The 15,556-nt window shown below is 42.6% G+C and overlaps 1 protein-coding gene across 1 annotated transcript in view; it reads left to right on the top strand.

Annotated features, from left to right (window-relative positions):
- Positions 1-4,929: 4,929 nt before the first annotated feature.
- The window catches only part of LRP12 (LDL receptor related protein 12), a 51,076-nt gene continuing 40,449 nt past the window's right edge, over positions 4,930-15,556 (top strand). Inside the window, exon 1 of the mRNA XM_065752223.1 lies at positions 4,930-5,254. Within this exon, the coding sequence (XP_065608295.1) occupies positions 5,176-5,254 (79 nt within the window). The 5' untranslated portion in view covers positions 4,930-5,175. The remainder of the gene's footprint in view (positions 5,255-15,556) is intronic.

Genomic DNA, 15,556 nt, shown 5'->3' on the forward strand with positions numbered 1-15,556 from the left:
AATATTCAGTCCTTCTTTCTTCCTTTTTCCCTTGGTTCTCAGGTTTGTCTGCTCTAAAACTGAAATAGCACTGATAGTTTAGTTCTTCATTCTGTCTATGAATTCTGTGAATCCAGTGAACAAGCACGCTCTTTCTGTAACTGCTTAATTTTTCTAAATAATTTGACTGTTACATTAATAGTTTTGCCTACAAACTAATTGTTTTATCTTATGCCTAGACCTTATTACAAAATAATGCCAATACAGTCAATCTTATGCCACTTCTGGGTCTGGTATTAAGGATATCAACAGAGGAATGAGGGTATCACTGTGCTTCCTGGTCTATGCCTGCCACTGAAGTCCACAGTGCCACAATAAGAGTTCAGCTGCTTTAGGTGATAATAAGGAAAAAAGTTTTACTGCGGGTTGTAGGCACTCATCTAAACACTATGTTGTGTGCTGTAATTGCAGACTGTGTTAGGTCATGCTTTGTCGCAAGGCTTATTCCAAATGGAAGCCACTTCCATCAGATTGTCCTTGCAGCAGCAGCAATGTAAATGAACGAGCTCGGGCAGTTTTTCCAGAAATGTCTAAAACGAAACAATTAGTCAACAGGCTTTCATGCAGTGTATGACAGAAGTGCTATTATTGTCAGGGAGAATATGGAGCCTGTGACTAAAACTCACCACTTAATCTGAACAGTTAGTCGAACATAATACACTTGTAATAATATTTAAAGCATGATATCTGGTACGTGTATGAGAGCCCATATTTATATGATATACAAGAGAAAGTGATTGCTATAGTATAGACATGAATTCCTTTTAAGTTAGCTAATAAAATTAGCAGGTAGTTCTTAAAACTCATTTTGCATGCAAGTCCCTTTCTCCTGCTGGAGATCCAGCAGCTCTGTTCAGACTTTGGGCAAAAGAGCTCACAAGCTGCCTACAAACCTGTAGTCCCCAGGTGATAAACCAGGAGGAAGAGCCCTCACTTGGAATAAGTGCTCTGCAGCATTTTGAACCAAGTGTTGTTCAATGTGAATCCTAGGGATAGTGGGGCATAGCACTGATACTAATATGCCATACTGAATTAATTCAGGTGCAAGGCCATGATGATGCATCTTTGCTGTCATTGGTTCCAGACATACTTCCTCTGTAGTTAGCTGAGATACTTGGACTGTTTTCCACTACCCAATGTACAGCATGCCCAGTGTTTGTACAGTCCTTTGCAAAAAAGAACCCTACTCTTGATTGGCCTCAAAACAGCACAGTGATTCCAATTATAAATACCAAGGAAATAAATGATCACAGAAGGTGTTTAATGTATTTTTTTCCAGCTTGCAACAGCAAATACCAATATGTACAAAGCACAGTGCAATCAGTTTCTGATGTATGCAATATATTTTTAACACAGTGGACTTGATCCAGACATTTCTGGCACCATCTTCTCTTGTCTTTCATCACTTTGCAGTGAAGTCATGTAGGGTACTCCAGAATTGAGGTGGCTGTGGTCTAGTGCTAAAATTAATGTTGAATAAAAATCAAGTTTGTTAGTACTTTTTAAATAACTGTAAGGCACACAAATATTTGTTTGTGTAAAGAAACAGTAATTGAATAGATGGAAGAAGTCATTTTTGTCCTTGTCTTCATACACTGTGCTGCAAAATAAATGCAGATCCGAGAGAGATCCACTGCCCACTCTTTTCTATTCTAATATTGTAAATATATAATTTGGAAAAGAAAATATCATTAAATAATAATATTTAGAATTCCACTGAGGTCTCATTTATGATAACATATTTGAGTTCTTCTGCAAAAATCAGATGAAGAAACTTCAGATATTAAAACCTTTTTCTGAAAATATCAGCATTTCTTATGAGCTCACCTGCAGAGAGATTATGGTGAAAAACTAAGAGATAGGTAAAGGAAAGCTCAGCATCTTGGACTGCCCCCGTTTTTGTTGTATGTTAAAATGGTGCCAAGTGAGCCCAAGCAGGGCTTTGTGTTACAGACATGCTGTGAGATTGTCTCCTACCATTTTACAGTCAGAGGAGGAGAGAGAAAGGAATGAACTGGGGAGAACTTTTACAAAGCTGGTAAAACTGATGTTAGATCTGTGGGTGGCATTTGCTAACAGCGTAATCTGAAAGGACAAACGAAACAAAGGCAGAACTGGTGAGGAAGGGATACAAGGAGAAAAAGAAGAGCAAAGATGGAGAGAAGGAAATACATGGTAGGCAATGAAGTAAGGGTGAAGTGGTTGTGAAAAGCTAATCACTGAAAAGAAAACAATGTTGAAAGTAGAACTACAGGGGGAAAAGCAGCATGCAGATGGAATCAGTGAATTGCTGATAATTCTTAGTCAAGCTGCTTCGGTTGCTTCACATGCCAACCTTGAGCTTCAGGCAGAAGAACAATTGACTGTTACGACAGTCTGGGTTTAGTTCAAGGTGAATCATGTGTGCAATTTCAGGATAATTTGTCTTTGCCTGCCTTAAAATCCAAAAGAAAGACACTATCAACTTTTGTCCTAGCTTAAAAATTAATTCTACTGATAAAATTGTATTACCCTCCTTCAGAATAAAGTAAAATAAAAATCCATGCAGTCATAATTAGAATTCTGTGTATATAGATACGATTTACTAGGCACTTTTCTGACATAGGATAAACAATACCATTCCCCCTAAACATCAAAGAGATTAAGACAGACAGCTCTTGGCAGAGGCCAATAGGAGGAGCAGCAAAGTAGGAATAAGATTTTTTTCTCAGACAACCATGCCAGGAAGGAAAGCTTTCAATGTCAAAGTTCATAGATTTGGTGAGCTTGCAAAGGGGGCTACAAGGGAAGATGTTGTTTGACATCATAAGCCACTTGTCTGGACCTACTAATACATTCTCCTCCCTGGAGCTGTAAAATCCAGGTCACCTTGTAAGTAGGCAAACTGCTGCTGCAGAAGTTTCTTCTTAGGTCGTTACATCAGTATCTCACCTTTTGCTTGCCAAGCTTGTTTAGTACTGTGGCAGGAGTCTTTTGGAAAAGATTGCTATGCATCTTTGAGGACAGTGTTAAAATTGAGTAAATGATGCCAGAGGTTTGTGTTTTGCCCCCTGCTGCCATGAATGATCAACATGGATATATGATAAAGGGTAAACACTTGTTTGTGTGACTGACAGCAGTTTTGACAACAGGATTGTTGTTTAATCTGAAAAGATAATTGATGTTTTCTTTGTTATGCAACAGAAGTCTATGGAAAGAGAATCATATCAAATCACAACTCTCAATAATGTACAACTGGGTGGCTGAAATTGGGTTTAACTAGACCGACAAAAATAACTTCAGGAGGAGCAGAGAAAGGTTATCATAAAATCATAAATATGGGTCATGAGATGCTGATTTGTTTGATTAAAGTTGACCTATCTCTGCAGCAGGGAGTTTAATGAGATCCAGTAAGGACTTGCACCCAGCGCACAGAGCTGCAATTACTGTGGGAGGGTTTGAAGTCTGCATGTGTGCACAGAGTCTGGGTCACATCTGTTTGTGGAGGCAGCAGTAGCTTTCTCATGGACTACAGATCAGACTTCCTGAGCATCCTTCCACTGCCCTGTGGTTAACAATCAGCAAAAAGAGGCATAGGATACACTGGGTGGAAAACAGGACATCTGATATTTCAGGGGAGAAGTTGTTCATACTTGCAAGGAGAAAAAGGGAGTTTGTTGGCTAAGACATTGTGAATACTTTTCTCATTTGTATAAAGCTGTAAATGTTATGTTTCCCTTGAAGTATTACATTTTGGTACAGATTCTGAGAGGTAAACAGCCACATTGCTCACTGGATGAATTTTACCAAAACCTATTCCACTGAGGGCCATTAATCTGGATGATATCATCTCTAATTCGGGGAGCTCCTGAGCCTCAGCTTCCCAGAGTGTCAGGCAGCATTCAGGCTTGTCTGGTTTGCCTTCTTTCTTTAGTGACTATCACTGACACTTCGTCGTCTTCAAGATGCTCGTCCTTAAAACAACCTATTTCCTGTCCCCGAGAAAGACACTCCTCCCCGTGTACTTCCTTCCCAAATAAGATGGGTGTTGAGAAGTAAACATGGAAGAAATCAGAGAAGAGTGAATGAATAACAGAATAAAGAAAAATAGTACAAAACAGTCCCCACAGCCATCACCTTCTGTGGAGCAAGAGCTCTGCTCTGATGCCAGACATCTGTTCTCAAGATGTAACGATGGAGCCCTACTTGTGTTTTTTGTTCTTGTCAGGCATGGTAATTTCTTACTTCTCAAATGAATCAGTTCACACAGTAGAACTGAGAAGACTTCAGGCAATAAACACTTCTACAAGTCTACAGCACACACTACGGAATTCAAGATAAATTCTATAAACGTTTCTATAAACGGCACAGTGAATCCCACTTCGTTTTCGATACTGGAGCATCTGAGAGCGCCAGGTAACTGTGGAACGGGAGAATAATGTCACCAAGTGTGTGCAGGGTGGGAAACCACAGACAGACATTAATAGCATCATGAAGTCTCTGTCTCGGGGTCGGCAGTGTCGGATGCTGTGCGTTCGCAGCAGTTGCACTTCAGCTCGCACATCAGTTCCCAGTCTCGCTCACAGATGCGCTGTGCAGGTGAGGGACAGCGGCTGCCCGGCTGACACAGGCCCGCCCCAGGGACGCGGCTTCGGCTGAGGGGCCGCGGCTCCGGGACAGCCGAGGGCGACTAGAAACCCGGCGGCGGCTGACGGAGGAGAGGGAGGAGGCGGAGCGGGGTGGGGCGCGGCGGTGAGGGGAGGGGACAGGACGCCCGGCCCTCCCCCCTTCCCCCAGCCGCCGTCTGGGGCCGCCGCTCCGCCCACCCGGCCCGCGGCTGCCGGGAGCGACTGCATGCGCTCGGGCCGCCAGTGCGCAGCCGCGGCGGAGCGCAGCCGGGGAGGAGGAAGCGGCGCGGCACGGCGCGGGGGAAGGAGGCCGAGGCCGGTGGCGGCGGCTCATGGCTCCGCGGGCGGGCGGGCAGCAGAGCGCGGGTGCGGGCCGCTAGCGCTCCCCAGGCAACAGCTCCGGCGGGCGCGGGACGGGGCTCAGCCCGGCCCCTCTCGCGGCGGCGGCGGCGGCTCCGGCTGCGTTTTGGGGGGCGGAGGCGGCGGGTCCTGCGGGTCCTGCTCTCGTCGCCCGCCGCGGACCGGTGGCATGGCCCCGTGGGGGAGCGCGGAAGGCTCTCCGGCTTGGAGGTCCGCGCAGCTCCTGCTGCTCGTCGTCTCCTGCTGCGGTACGTACCGGCCGTGACGACACCCCTCCGCCCCCGGCCCCGGGCCGTCCGCCGCGGGCAGGGCGAACAAAGCGGCCTTTCTGCCCGCGGCCCGGCCCGGAGAGGTTCCCCGCCCCCTCCTCCTTTCCACCTTCCCCCCCCCAACCCCCCCGTTCAGCCACTCGCGGTTTTAATTTTATTTCTTCAGTCTGGTGGGGGTGGCAGTCTCTCCAGGGACGTCCTGCGAACGGAGGCTGGGATGTGTCCCGGCCGCCTCCGTCTTTATCTTCCACGGATGTAACTGGCCGCGAACTCCGGAGTTGGCAAACAAAGCGAGCCCGAGCGCTCGCAGTGCCGCTGGAGCCGTGGGCTCTGGCACGCGGGGCGGCCCCGGGCCGGGCCGGCTGTGGCACCCTGTGTGCAGGCCTCGCCGCGCTGCTGGGGACATCCCGAGCGCTTTTGTTCGGCGCCTTCTCACTTTGTTCACGCAGTGCCATCTTGGCACGCTCACAAACCCCTCTCTAAACAAAGCTGCCAGTGAGAAGCACTTAACAAACGCGCCGATGTTGTGTTTTGCAGCACGCAAGTAGCCCGGTGATATAATAGGTCAAACGGCAGATGCTGCGCGGTAGAGCTGCCCGTGGGCCCTCCCGGAGTCGGCTGTGTTATGAAGTTGAGCGCAGGCGGTGCCGCTGGGCCCCGGCTGAGCAGCAGCACGGAGCAGGCGCTGCCCTGCATGCAGAGATCGGGCAGCAGCTCGGCCCTGAGAAGTGCAGTGCTTCCAGCATGAGCTGAGCTTGTTCAGCTGGAGTCATTTCACTGCTTAGGAATGTGGACCTACGGGCTGAGACGCTTGGTTTTGTCTGTAAGGCTTTGTCCAGCACGTGTCTGTGCTGTGGATAGAAGTGCAAGCTCTTGAGTATAGATGCACAGCATAAATCTGTAAGAACAGCTACCGTTTCACTGACTAATGTGTGTTTTAGGTGAGCTGAAGTGAGATGGGTTTTTCATGTAGAATTGCACTTATATCAATGCCTGTTCCTGAGCAGTGATACCAGTATGGTTTAACTTTGAGTGGTCCACATGGATGAGCCAGCCGAGGTGCTGACCAATCCCATAAATACACACGTGAGCAGGAAGGGGAGTGTTATTGTCTACGGTGGGATGTTAAAAATGCAAACGTCCAAGGCTAAAGTGAAAGTATAGCTGGAAAAGGTTTACTTATGGTGGAGCAGGAGACAGTAGGAGAAGTCTCAGCTCTGGGCTGACCTTAGGTTTGTATGCTTGAGAATTGTAACTTCTGTACAGAGGCTTTTAATAAACTACATATTCTTTTGTATCTGCCACAACTAAAACAAAAAGAATTATTGTGATAAACCTCACCAGCTTGACTTAGTAGTTGGATTCAGCTTGTTATTCCTTGGGCTACTGTCAGCGTTTCTACTACAACACTTAAACAGTTTAACAAGCACAATCTTTTGTTAGAGGTTATAGTTGTGGGGTTTTGCTTGTTTTACTGAGAAGCTCAGCCAAGTACAGTTTTTGCCGAGTTACACTTTCAGCCGACCTTCAATTCAAACTTTCCAAAGTTTAACCAAGAACAAGGGCTACATAATTTATTTTGCCTTGCCATTTGTTACATCCTTTGCTGGGAAAGGAAGGCAGAGCTTGTCTTCAGACAGTGTGCTGCCTCTTTTCTGGTTTAGTTTCTCCCTACAACTTGTTACAAATGTTCTGACCCATTACAGTTCTTGAAGGAAAGAAATTTCCTTGTCCCCAAGCTGAGCATCCAAGAGGAGTGCAAGCATTGGCTGTATAGCAAAGCCCTATCTCTGGCTATCTCTTTAGTTTGCCCTGTTCATTTCTTGGGGAAGGGGGAGTGGGAAGTGTTCCCTGCTAAAGTGTGTTGCCTTCTTGTAAACTGCTTTTAGCTCTCCCAAACTAAATACCAAGTGGATTTGATCAGGGCACTACTGGCAGTAGAGCTCTGGACAGAAATGTTGATCTGGGGCCGAGCCTTGCAGATATCATAATGTTTCTTCATGTCAAGGTCTTGAGCACAGGAGGCAGCATTCAAGGTAAACATGTGCTTGGAAGAACAGTGGTGCATTGCTTTGGTGACTTTCATTATGTAGTTGCACAGCTGTAATGCCTAGAATTTTCCACTAATTAAAATATAAAATTCATGGAGGTTGGTATGTGGGCCTTCAGCTCTCTGGAGAGTGTTTCTCTGTTTCCCTGTAGTTAGTGAAATTTTTTCAAACCTTCCTTCTGATGATGACTGCAATTATAAAAAATTGAGAAGGAGGAATACTGATGTTAGTCAATGCTATTCCAATATTTTACACAATAATTTTAGCTTAGTGGGATATTGGGCAGTGGTATTTATTTCTTGTTATAATGGGCCTTCCTGTTGACTTGGGAATTTTATATCCAGTAAATACGTTATTGTGCATTTCTCTTTATAACTCTGGCATGGCTTTTGCTGGGACACATACGAAGATATTTCTGCATATCTCAAAGGCCCTGGCAGTTGCATGCATTCAAAACAAGACTGAGTGTGGCACGATGTGGTTTCTTTAGGGGAAAAATATTGTTTGAGAAATTGGTCTTGTTCTCTTGAGGGCAGTGTTTTTCAGAACAATCTGATGATTGATTAGCTGGAAATCAAATGAATTTTGTTTCCTTGTTAAAACAGCAGCTTGGATTAGAGAACTGAATTCCTGTGTTGTTTGATTTTTATTTAACCCTTGGCAGGGTGGAGGTTTATATCTTAGAAGTACCACTAACACAGTGTTTTCAGGACTAGTCAGGGAGAGATCAGCGTTCAAGTACAGAGGGTATGTTACAAAAGTCTTTCAAGAGGCACAGTGCAAAAGCTGGGATGTCTTCGTTTGGACTGTAAGTGTGGATGTTCACCTCCACTTTGCTGCAAGTCAGGTTTTTCATTGTCTGAACTATACCTGTCATCCCACTGTGTTTATGTCAATTTCTGACCCACTCAACAGAAGACCACAGCAGGCTTTTTGCCTTACTCTGTAGAGTAGTAGTGATCAACACTGATGTACAGTCGGTAAATTTCCCTGTGCTTCTGGCTTCAGCAGATGTGATGAGAATAAAATAAAAGTGCAGCAGTAGGAGTGCATGCTTGAAACAGCTCCAAGGCAGGAATTGGTGGCATGGTATAGATCAGTCTTAATTCTCCATATCTACAGGATGGGTTTGGCTTTACTTGGAGCACTGCTGACTGAGAATCATTAGAAGTCAGAAAGTGACCGTTCCCAGAAATAGTAATTGAAACAATGGTGTTTGTTAGTAAGATTGCAATGACATTGATGTTATTTTCACCTATTGGGGGGGAGGAGGGGAGAGGCATGTTGTAATCATATAAGCTTTAAAATAGTTCTGGGTTTGATGTAGTTGAATAGTTCCAGGTTTTTGTAGTGCAGACATTGCTTGAGATTATAATGAGATCATGTATATAATGCGTTGTTCATTTGGTTTTATGATAATTTTACCTGTCTGGTCTTAAAAGTTCACTGATCTGGACCCAAATGTTGAATGTCAGTTTGCTTATGTTGACATGAGGAAGATAAAACGTTTGTCAGGTTCATTCACCTTGTTTGAAAGAATAACTTGAATGGTGTAAGCAAGGAGCCTGCCAGCCGGTTTATTTAATTTTCTGAAGAAGCTGCACTGTTAAGCTGGAACACGCTGTCCTAAAAGAGCAACTTGGCTGAATAAATGGTTGTACCTTAAATTCTTGAATGTCACTTTTTAGTGATACTTCTATGATATGCTGGACAAATACATTTTGCTAAGCTGTAAATCATATTATTGGCAAAACTGCTGTATTTAACGTATTAGAATGGTTTTCTTCTTTTAAGAGAAAATGTCCTAACCTTAGTGGCACAGAAATTTCTGTTGTCTGATAAGTTTATCATTGGTTCAAGTTATGCAAGTCATTCAGTTGGCTGTCAGGTCTGTAGTCTGTATCTGTGAGGTCTTGTGGGCAGTATTTAAAGTAACGTTAGTTTGAAAGGAGAAGAAAATAGAACCTAGGTAATCTCTTATCAACAGGAATTTAAAAATGTAATCTAATTGTGTGTGATTATAAGCGTGCACTGAATGAGAACACCTTCATCTGGTGGAAGAGCAAAGAGGCACTTGTAACTGAAATAAGGATGGAAGGCACCTGACTCCAGTACTGTCATCAGAGCAAAACACATAATTAGCTTGACTTCTCCAGCTTCTTTCTGTCACTGTTGGGAGAGGAGGTGCTCCACCAGGTTAGTGCTGGTCAGGCCCTGCAGGTGATTCATTCTGACACCTTTGCTTCACCCAGTTGCCTTTCACTGTCAAACATCTGTACTGTGCATGTAGTATCTGTATTGTTTTCAAGTAAGCACTAATTTTTTGGTTTGTTTGTCCTGGCTAAGACTTGCAATTATCAGTCTTCTGTTTCATGAACAGATCCCATGGAATCACAGAATGTCAGGGACTGGAGGGGACCTTGAATGACCATCTAGTCCAATCTCAAGTTGTTAAATTCTCTATTTTTGATATGCTAGGTACTGCACACGTTTGCCTTTTATTATTGTTTCTCAAGCTGCAGAGAGGGGTTTTTTTCATATTTGTTTACTATAAAACTCATTCTCTTACGTATTTCTTTTGTTCATGACTACTATTTGTACTGCATGAATAGTATGTTTTTACTTTTCTAGATGTGTCTCCGTTTTCCAGCATCACTGCTCCATTTATATTGTCCCAGACAGTTAATAGTGATGCTGAATGCTGGCACAGCTGAGATAGCCAGTGAGGCATTAATGAGAGTGTGATTTATTAACAAGCTTGAGTTGTTTTTTGTTGTTGTTGTTGTTGTTTCACAGCTCATACAATAGTGCTAGTATTCAGCTGAGAATTACTAGCTATAACATTTTACGGCACCAGTTATTACTGAGGTGTCTGTCTGTTGGCAAGATTCAGCCTACTTAGTTGACATGGTTGTAAAAACAAGCAAACTTGGGTACCGAAGTATGTAATATCATAGAAGATGGTTGTAGGTCCAAGTTCCTGTGTTCATTCTGCCAGCAGAAATAAAGCACCTGATGGTTTATATTGCAGGCTGTGCATTCTGAAAAGCTGTATTGCTCTGGCACTTGAGTGTTTTCCACACTTGAGTTCTTACCATTGTTCCATTGCTAGTGTTTTATTACACTGAAGTTGATAGTTGCATTGAAATACACAGTACTAGTACTTGTGAATATCTGTGCTTAAATAATCATGTTGTGTAATGGGTGGGTGGAGGCAAATACTTCCATAGGAGTTATCGGGAATTTTGGTCCTGACTTGTTTCTCTGCTTTACATTTGATATACTGTAACTTTTGTTGCATTGTGAACTGGTTGATGAGTCTTTTTAGCAAAGCAAATGTATCTAGAAGTGATCTATGAGATTTTTTTCCCCTATGTCCTGACAGCCTGAATTTTAGGTTATTAAGAGAATTGCTTCTAACTTCCTCATCAGTGTTGTGAGGATCAAATTTCTTATTTGTCCTTATTTGTTTCTGGATCAAAAGTGAGTTTGAAAGCAATAAAAGTCAAAAATAATTTAAACAATTTAAAGGTCAACCTATTTTGGAGGGTGAGTCTCACAGAAACATCTGGTTTAGTAGCTTGAGTTGTCATAAGATGATTTGGCTTAAGCATCTTGTGACTTAACAGGTACTTTCCCAGATACCTCTGGTTAATGGTAGAAATTTGTTTGATGCAAAAGAGCTGAACTTTCTCACTGTAACTGAGCCACAAACTCTCAGCAAAGCAATGAAATGAACCAGCTGCGTTTCTGCATATGGTGACAGTAAGCATGAGGTATGGTTTTTAGGCTCTGAGTTGCATATTTTCACCCTTCTGATGTGTGTCTGTAACCTTTCCTCTGTGAAGGGGAAATTCCCAGGACTTTGTGTAGCAGTTCAGAGCAGAATTTTTAAGTCCGTTCAGCCAGCAGACAGGAAAGTGTTTCTTTAACTAACAAACAGTGTGAGCACATGCTGGTGTGAAGTGAAAGACTAATGAAGTTACTTGAGTTTAAAAATAGGGGGGAAAAAAAGAAAACCCTCTGTTAGAAGTTCCTGTAACTTAGTTTTATTACTCCAGCTCTGTATGAACCTATTGAGAGACACAGGTCCCTGTGAAAGCACAGTTTGTGAGTACAGGTTCCTTCATGAGAAATATTTCCTTCCATCCACTCTGTAACTGTCATACTAGTAATAAGCTTGTTCTACTCAGCGCATCTTTTTAGTGATCCTGCTCATTAAGGAATTGTTCCTTTCAGAAGAACTTCTTAGTAACTGGAGTGAGCAATTGAGAACAGAAAATTGACTTTTTTTTATATGTTCTGGAGAGGGGAAAGCATGTGCTTGTGCTCATGTGTTGGCTCCTAGGTTTCAGCTGTGTATGAGATTTTATTAGTTTTGTTAGCATCTTACAAAGCATACTGGAATTGAAGAATGAGGGTGTTTTTTTTTTTTTATCATTGTAGGGTGCTTTAGTTCCACAAGATTATACATTCTGAGTATTAAAGAAAATGAAAACTTCAAGTAGGAGTACTGTAGTAACTGAGAATGCTAATGAGTAGGGTCACATCATGCACCAAGTAAATCTTATGTATATATAAATGTTCCTCTTGGTCCATAGCTTTAGGTTGAGGCCTTAGCCGCCGTTTTCCTACACATGCAGCTAAGGGAAGCCCTATTTGAAGAGAATGATTCTACAGCCCTAATTAACATGCTGTTTTATTTGTTGCATTCTTGTATTTAATGCAGTCTACTCTTCACACTACTAAGCAATTACAGTTTTCCATTTGCTCACTTCTAAAGAACTGCTCAGGGAGAGTGTGCAGGGATTCAACTCAGATGTGTAAACTGCAAGGAAATATTTCTAACTGAACTGGGGGAGAGTGTTCGTATTTCTTTTTTTCTCCAACTGGTGATTATTTGTAAGAGTGAAGATGTAACATTTCTCCTTCCATGATGCAAATACCAATTTAAATTTTCCCAAATAATACCTGTTGGGTAAGTCAGGAAAATGAATGGTAAAATATTGTTCACCAGTGTCTTGATCACACCAACACACAGCTGTATGTAATGTTTGTGATTGGTTTGGATAGCTGGTGATCAGTAGGAATGGCTTCTTTGTCAGTGCTCTTTCCTGTATATTTCTGATCCAGAGATGCAACTAGAACAACCAGTTGCATGGTTAGAGATGGTTTGCGAGGGAGGCAAGGGAAAGAAAGACTGAAAAGTCTTCAAGGTGTGTTCGTGGCTGCACGGGGCTCTGAGCACCCTGATCTAGGTGCAGGTGCCCCTGTTGGTTGCAGGGGAGTTGGACTAGATGACCTTATAAGGTCCCTTTAACAGAGGCACAGCCGTTCTTTAGTATGGAAGGCAGAGTTCAAGGTGTCAGGTTGTTACAGTTGTTACTTAAAAGGCTGTGAAAATGGCTACAAGGAAACTTTTTGCTACTAAATTTATTTATTTATTTTGATACAGAACTGAGTGAACATCTGATCGGTGTAAGTTGTTGCTCCGAGGAAGAACCAGCAGTTGAGAAAAAGAGTTGAAGTTAGGAGAATCCAGGGTATCAAGGTCTAGCTCTTAGGTGCTGCGAGTTCGCTCAAGCAAGGGGTTGTCAGAGAAACTTTGACATCCTGATTCTTACCAGTGCTTTAGAAGAGATAAGTAAATGAGCAGAGATCTTAGAGATTTGTAGTAATTCACTGTTTGGCTTTAATCAGCATTTTGAAACATCTCTTTTTGTGACCCTGATACATATTCCTCTTTCACGCTGATGCTGGCATTAGGGTGTTTTGTGCTTTTCAGCTGCTTTAGTGCTGATGTGCCTTGGTTCTGGCTGCTGCCTACCGTCCTGGTGGTGCCTGTTCAGTGCTTTGCAGTGCCTGTGGCCCAGGTGCTGCCCAGCTGTTTCCTTCCCATCCCCTATGTACCTCAGTGGTATTGTGGTTCCAAAGTAAGTGGCAATCCACCATGCCTAAACTGAGCTCTGATGCTCTTGCTAAGTCTGCAATACTAACCTCCTGGTTTTCTTCTATTATGGAAGTCTGGGGTGGTACTGCTGCTAGCAGAACCCTTCTGCCTTTATGCTGTAAATGGGTAAGGCCTGGAAAAAGGAGTCCGTTCTTCTTTTCTTGCTGTAGTGAGGGGTATGGGCAGCCTTTCCCACAGACTCTTGGAGCCCTAGCCTGTGTATGGTGCCAGTGGGACTGTGAGGAGTTCTCCAGAACTGGGAGATCCTGTATTCAGGATACATGGAGCATCCGTGCTGCAAGCTGCTCTGTGCAGTGACATCCCTGTGGATGTGTCCCTCTGAAGCTGGAGCTGCCACAGTGTCAGGTTAGGCTCATGCATGGGGATCTGAGAGACCCCATCTGCACTTCCAACTAATAAAAAGTCCTCTTAGTCTGCTCAACACTGACTTGTTAAAATTAATATCATGAAATTCATCTGTATGTCTGTGTTGAAATGTCAATTAAAAGTGTGGACACCAGGAATATGTACGTGGAAACAAGTGAATAAGCATGCATTTGAATCCCTCTCACCAACTTTCTGGAACTCTCTCTTGTTTGTGGTTTTGCAAAGGAGATGCATCTGAATTCTGCGTAGCTATTTTGAGCCTTAGGTATGAAAGAATTCATAAAATGCAATAGCTTTTAGATATGATTAATAACTGAAGTAAATCTGAATTTAATTTTTAATCTGAGATCCTACTTGCTGACCATACTGCACACTTGGGAGTCAATAAAATGCTCAAAGCACTTAATTTGAAATAAACACCATGTATGAGAAACTGAGGATGTGTTATTGAAGTAAAATGACTGCATCAAATCCTATTTTTTTGAGGAGGGTGATGTATTCAGATGGGAAGGGAGCTGAAATAGCTTTAAAGTTGAGAATCGTTGCACAAAATTTATGAATTGTTACTGTATATGTAGGGATCATAGCATCAGATCCTTCCTGAGCAACTCCTTCATGCCTGTAATGAATACTGTATACTGAATGCTGTGTACTTGGATATGTTTTTGAATTTCCTGAAGATTTTTTTAGTTTATTTAGACATATAGTGGAGTTTCTGTTTTGCAGTTCATGGAGTTCCATTGTTCTGAACCTACTTTTCTCCCTATATCTGGAAATCTGCTATTAAGGAGAAGGGATGGGTACTTATATGAGCTACATGCCTTATTACTACATAAAAGCAGATAAATAGAAATTCGAACTTGTAGGCATTATGTCTGATGTTGGTTTTCTACTTGTCACCATGATATGTCATATTTCTTGCTATTCTAAAACTGCTTTTCTTTAAAAAGGGTGCAGGAGCAAGTGCTGAATTTTTTGAGCAGGTTGGCTTTTAATAGAGTGAAATGTCTGTCTATATATGTAATTTTTAACTATTTCACAGAATTTGTGCTTTGAGACCTAATTTATACATTTTCCTTTTCAAGCTATATTCCTTAGAAAGGAGATCATAGCTATTTAAGCCATGGAACCATTCTGCAGAAATATGTGGTGAGGTGATCCCTGTTGTAGTATGGTTGAGGTTTATTTTTTTCGGTCGTACTGTATTCTTCAGAGTTAAACTTCTGAAGAGACCGGCAGTCCTTGCACACAGCAGGCTAAGAATGTCTGTTAATGCACCAGCTTTGTTTCCTAAACCATGCTCTGTGTGTAAGGCAGTGACAGGGCACGTGTTCCCTTGGTTGATTGTTGCCTTAGCCCTGCTTTAGTGAAGTTAGTCATCAGCTCGCCTGTAATTCTGCAGGGTAAGCCTTTGTTTTTCTGACATGCATATGACTGTGTGTAAGTATTAGTAAGTCCTGTGCTCATTTTGAGCATACACAAACGTGAGCACACACGTATGTATCTGTATAAGAAAAATAAAAGGATGTGGAATTTTAATCTAAGTTCAGCCTTGACTTAGCTATGTTTTATTATAATCATTAAATCAAATCAAAATGAACTTCTTTCAGAAAACAAAGTCGAACTTCTTCCTGCAGTTTCATGATTACAAGCAGGGAAATTAAATATAGACCTTAGGAATTTTTATTGGCATGCTTATTAATTCAAAATTATTTATAAAGGCCTGCATTGAAAACCATTTCTGTAGGCCATTCGTGTTTGTTTTAGGTGGTCTGCTTGGGAAAATAGTAAAGGAATACGGGAGTAAAATAGTACACAAGTGGGTACAGATCTCTTGAGAAACTGCATTGTCTTGGTGTCCCATCACTGACAATGGCAGAATCCATGTAGAAG

The sequence above is a fragment of the Cyrtonyx montezumae genome, unplaced genomic scaffold (genome assembly GCF_038088225.1).
Source record: "Cyrtonyx montezumae isolate F1298 unplaced genomic scaffold, pur_monq_1.0 scaffold_8, whole genome shotgun sequence".
NCBI classification, from domain to species: Eukaryota; Metazoa; Chordata; class Aves; order Galliformes; family Odontophoridae; genus Cyrtonyx; species Cyrtonyx montezumae.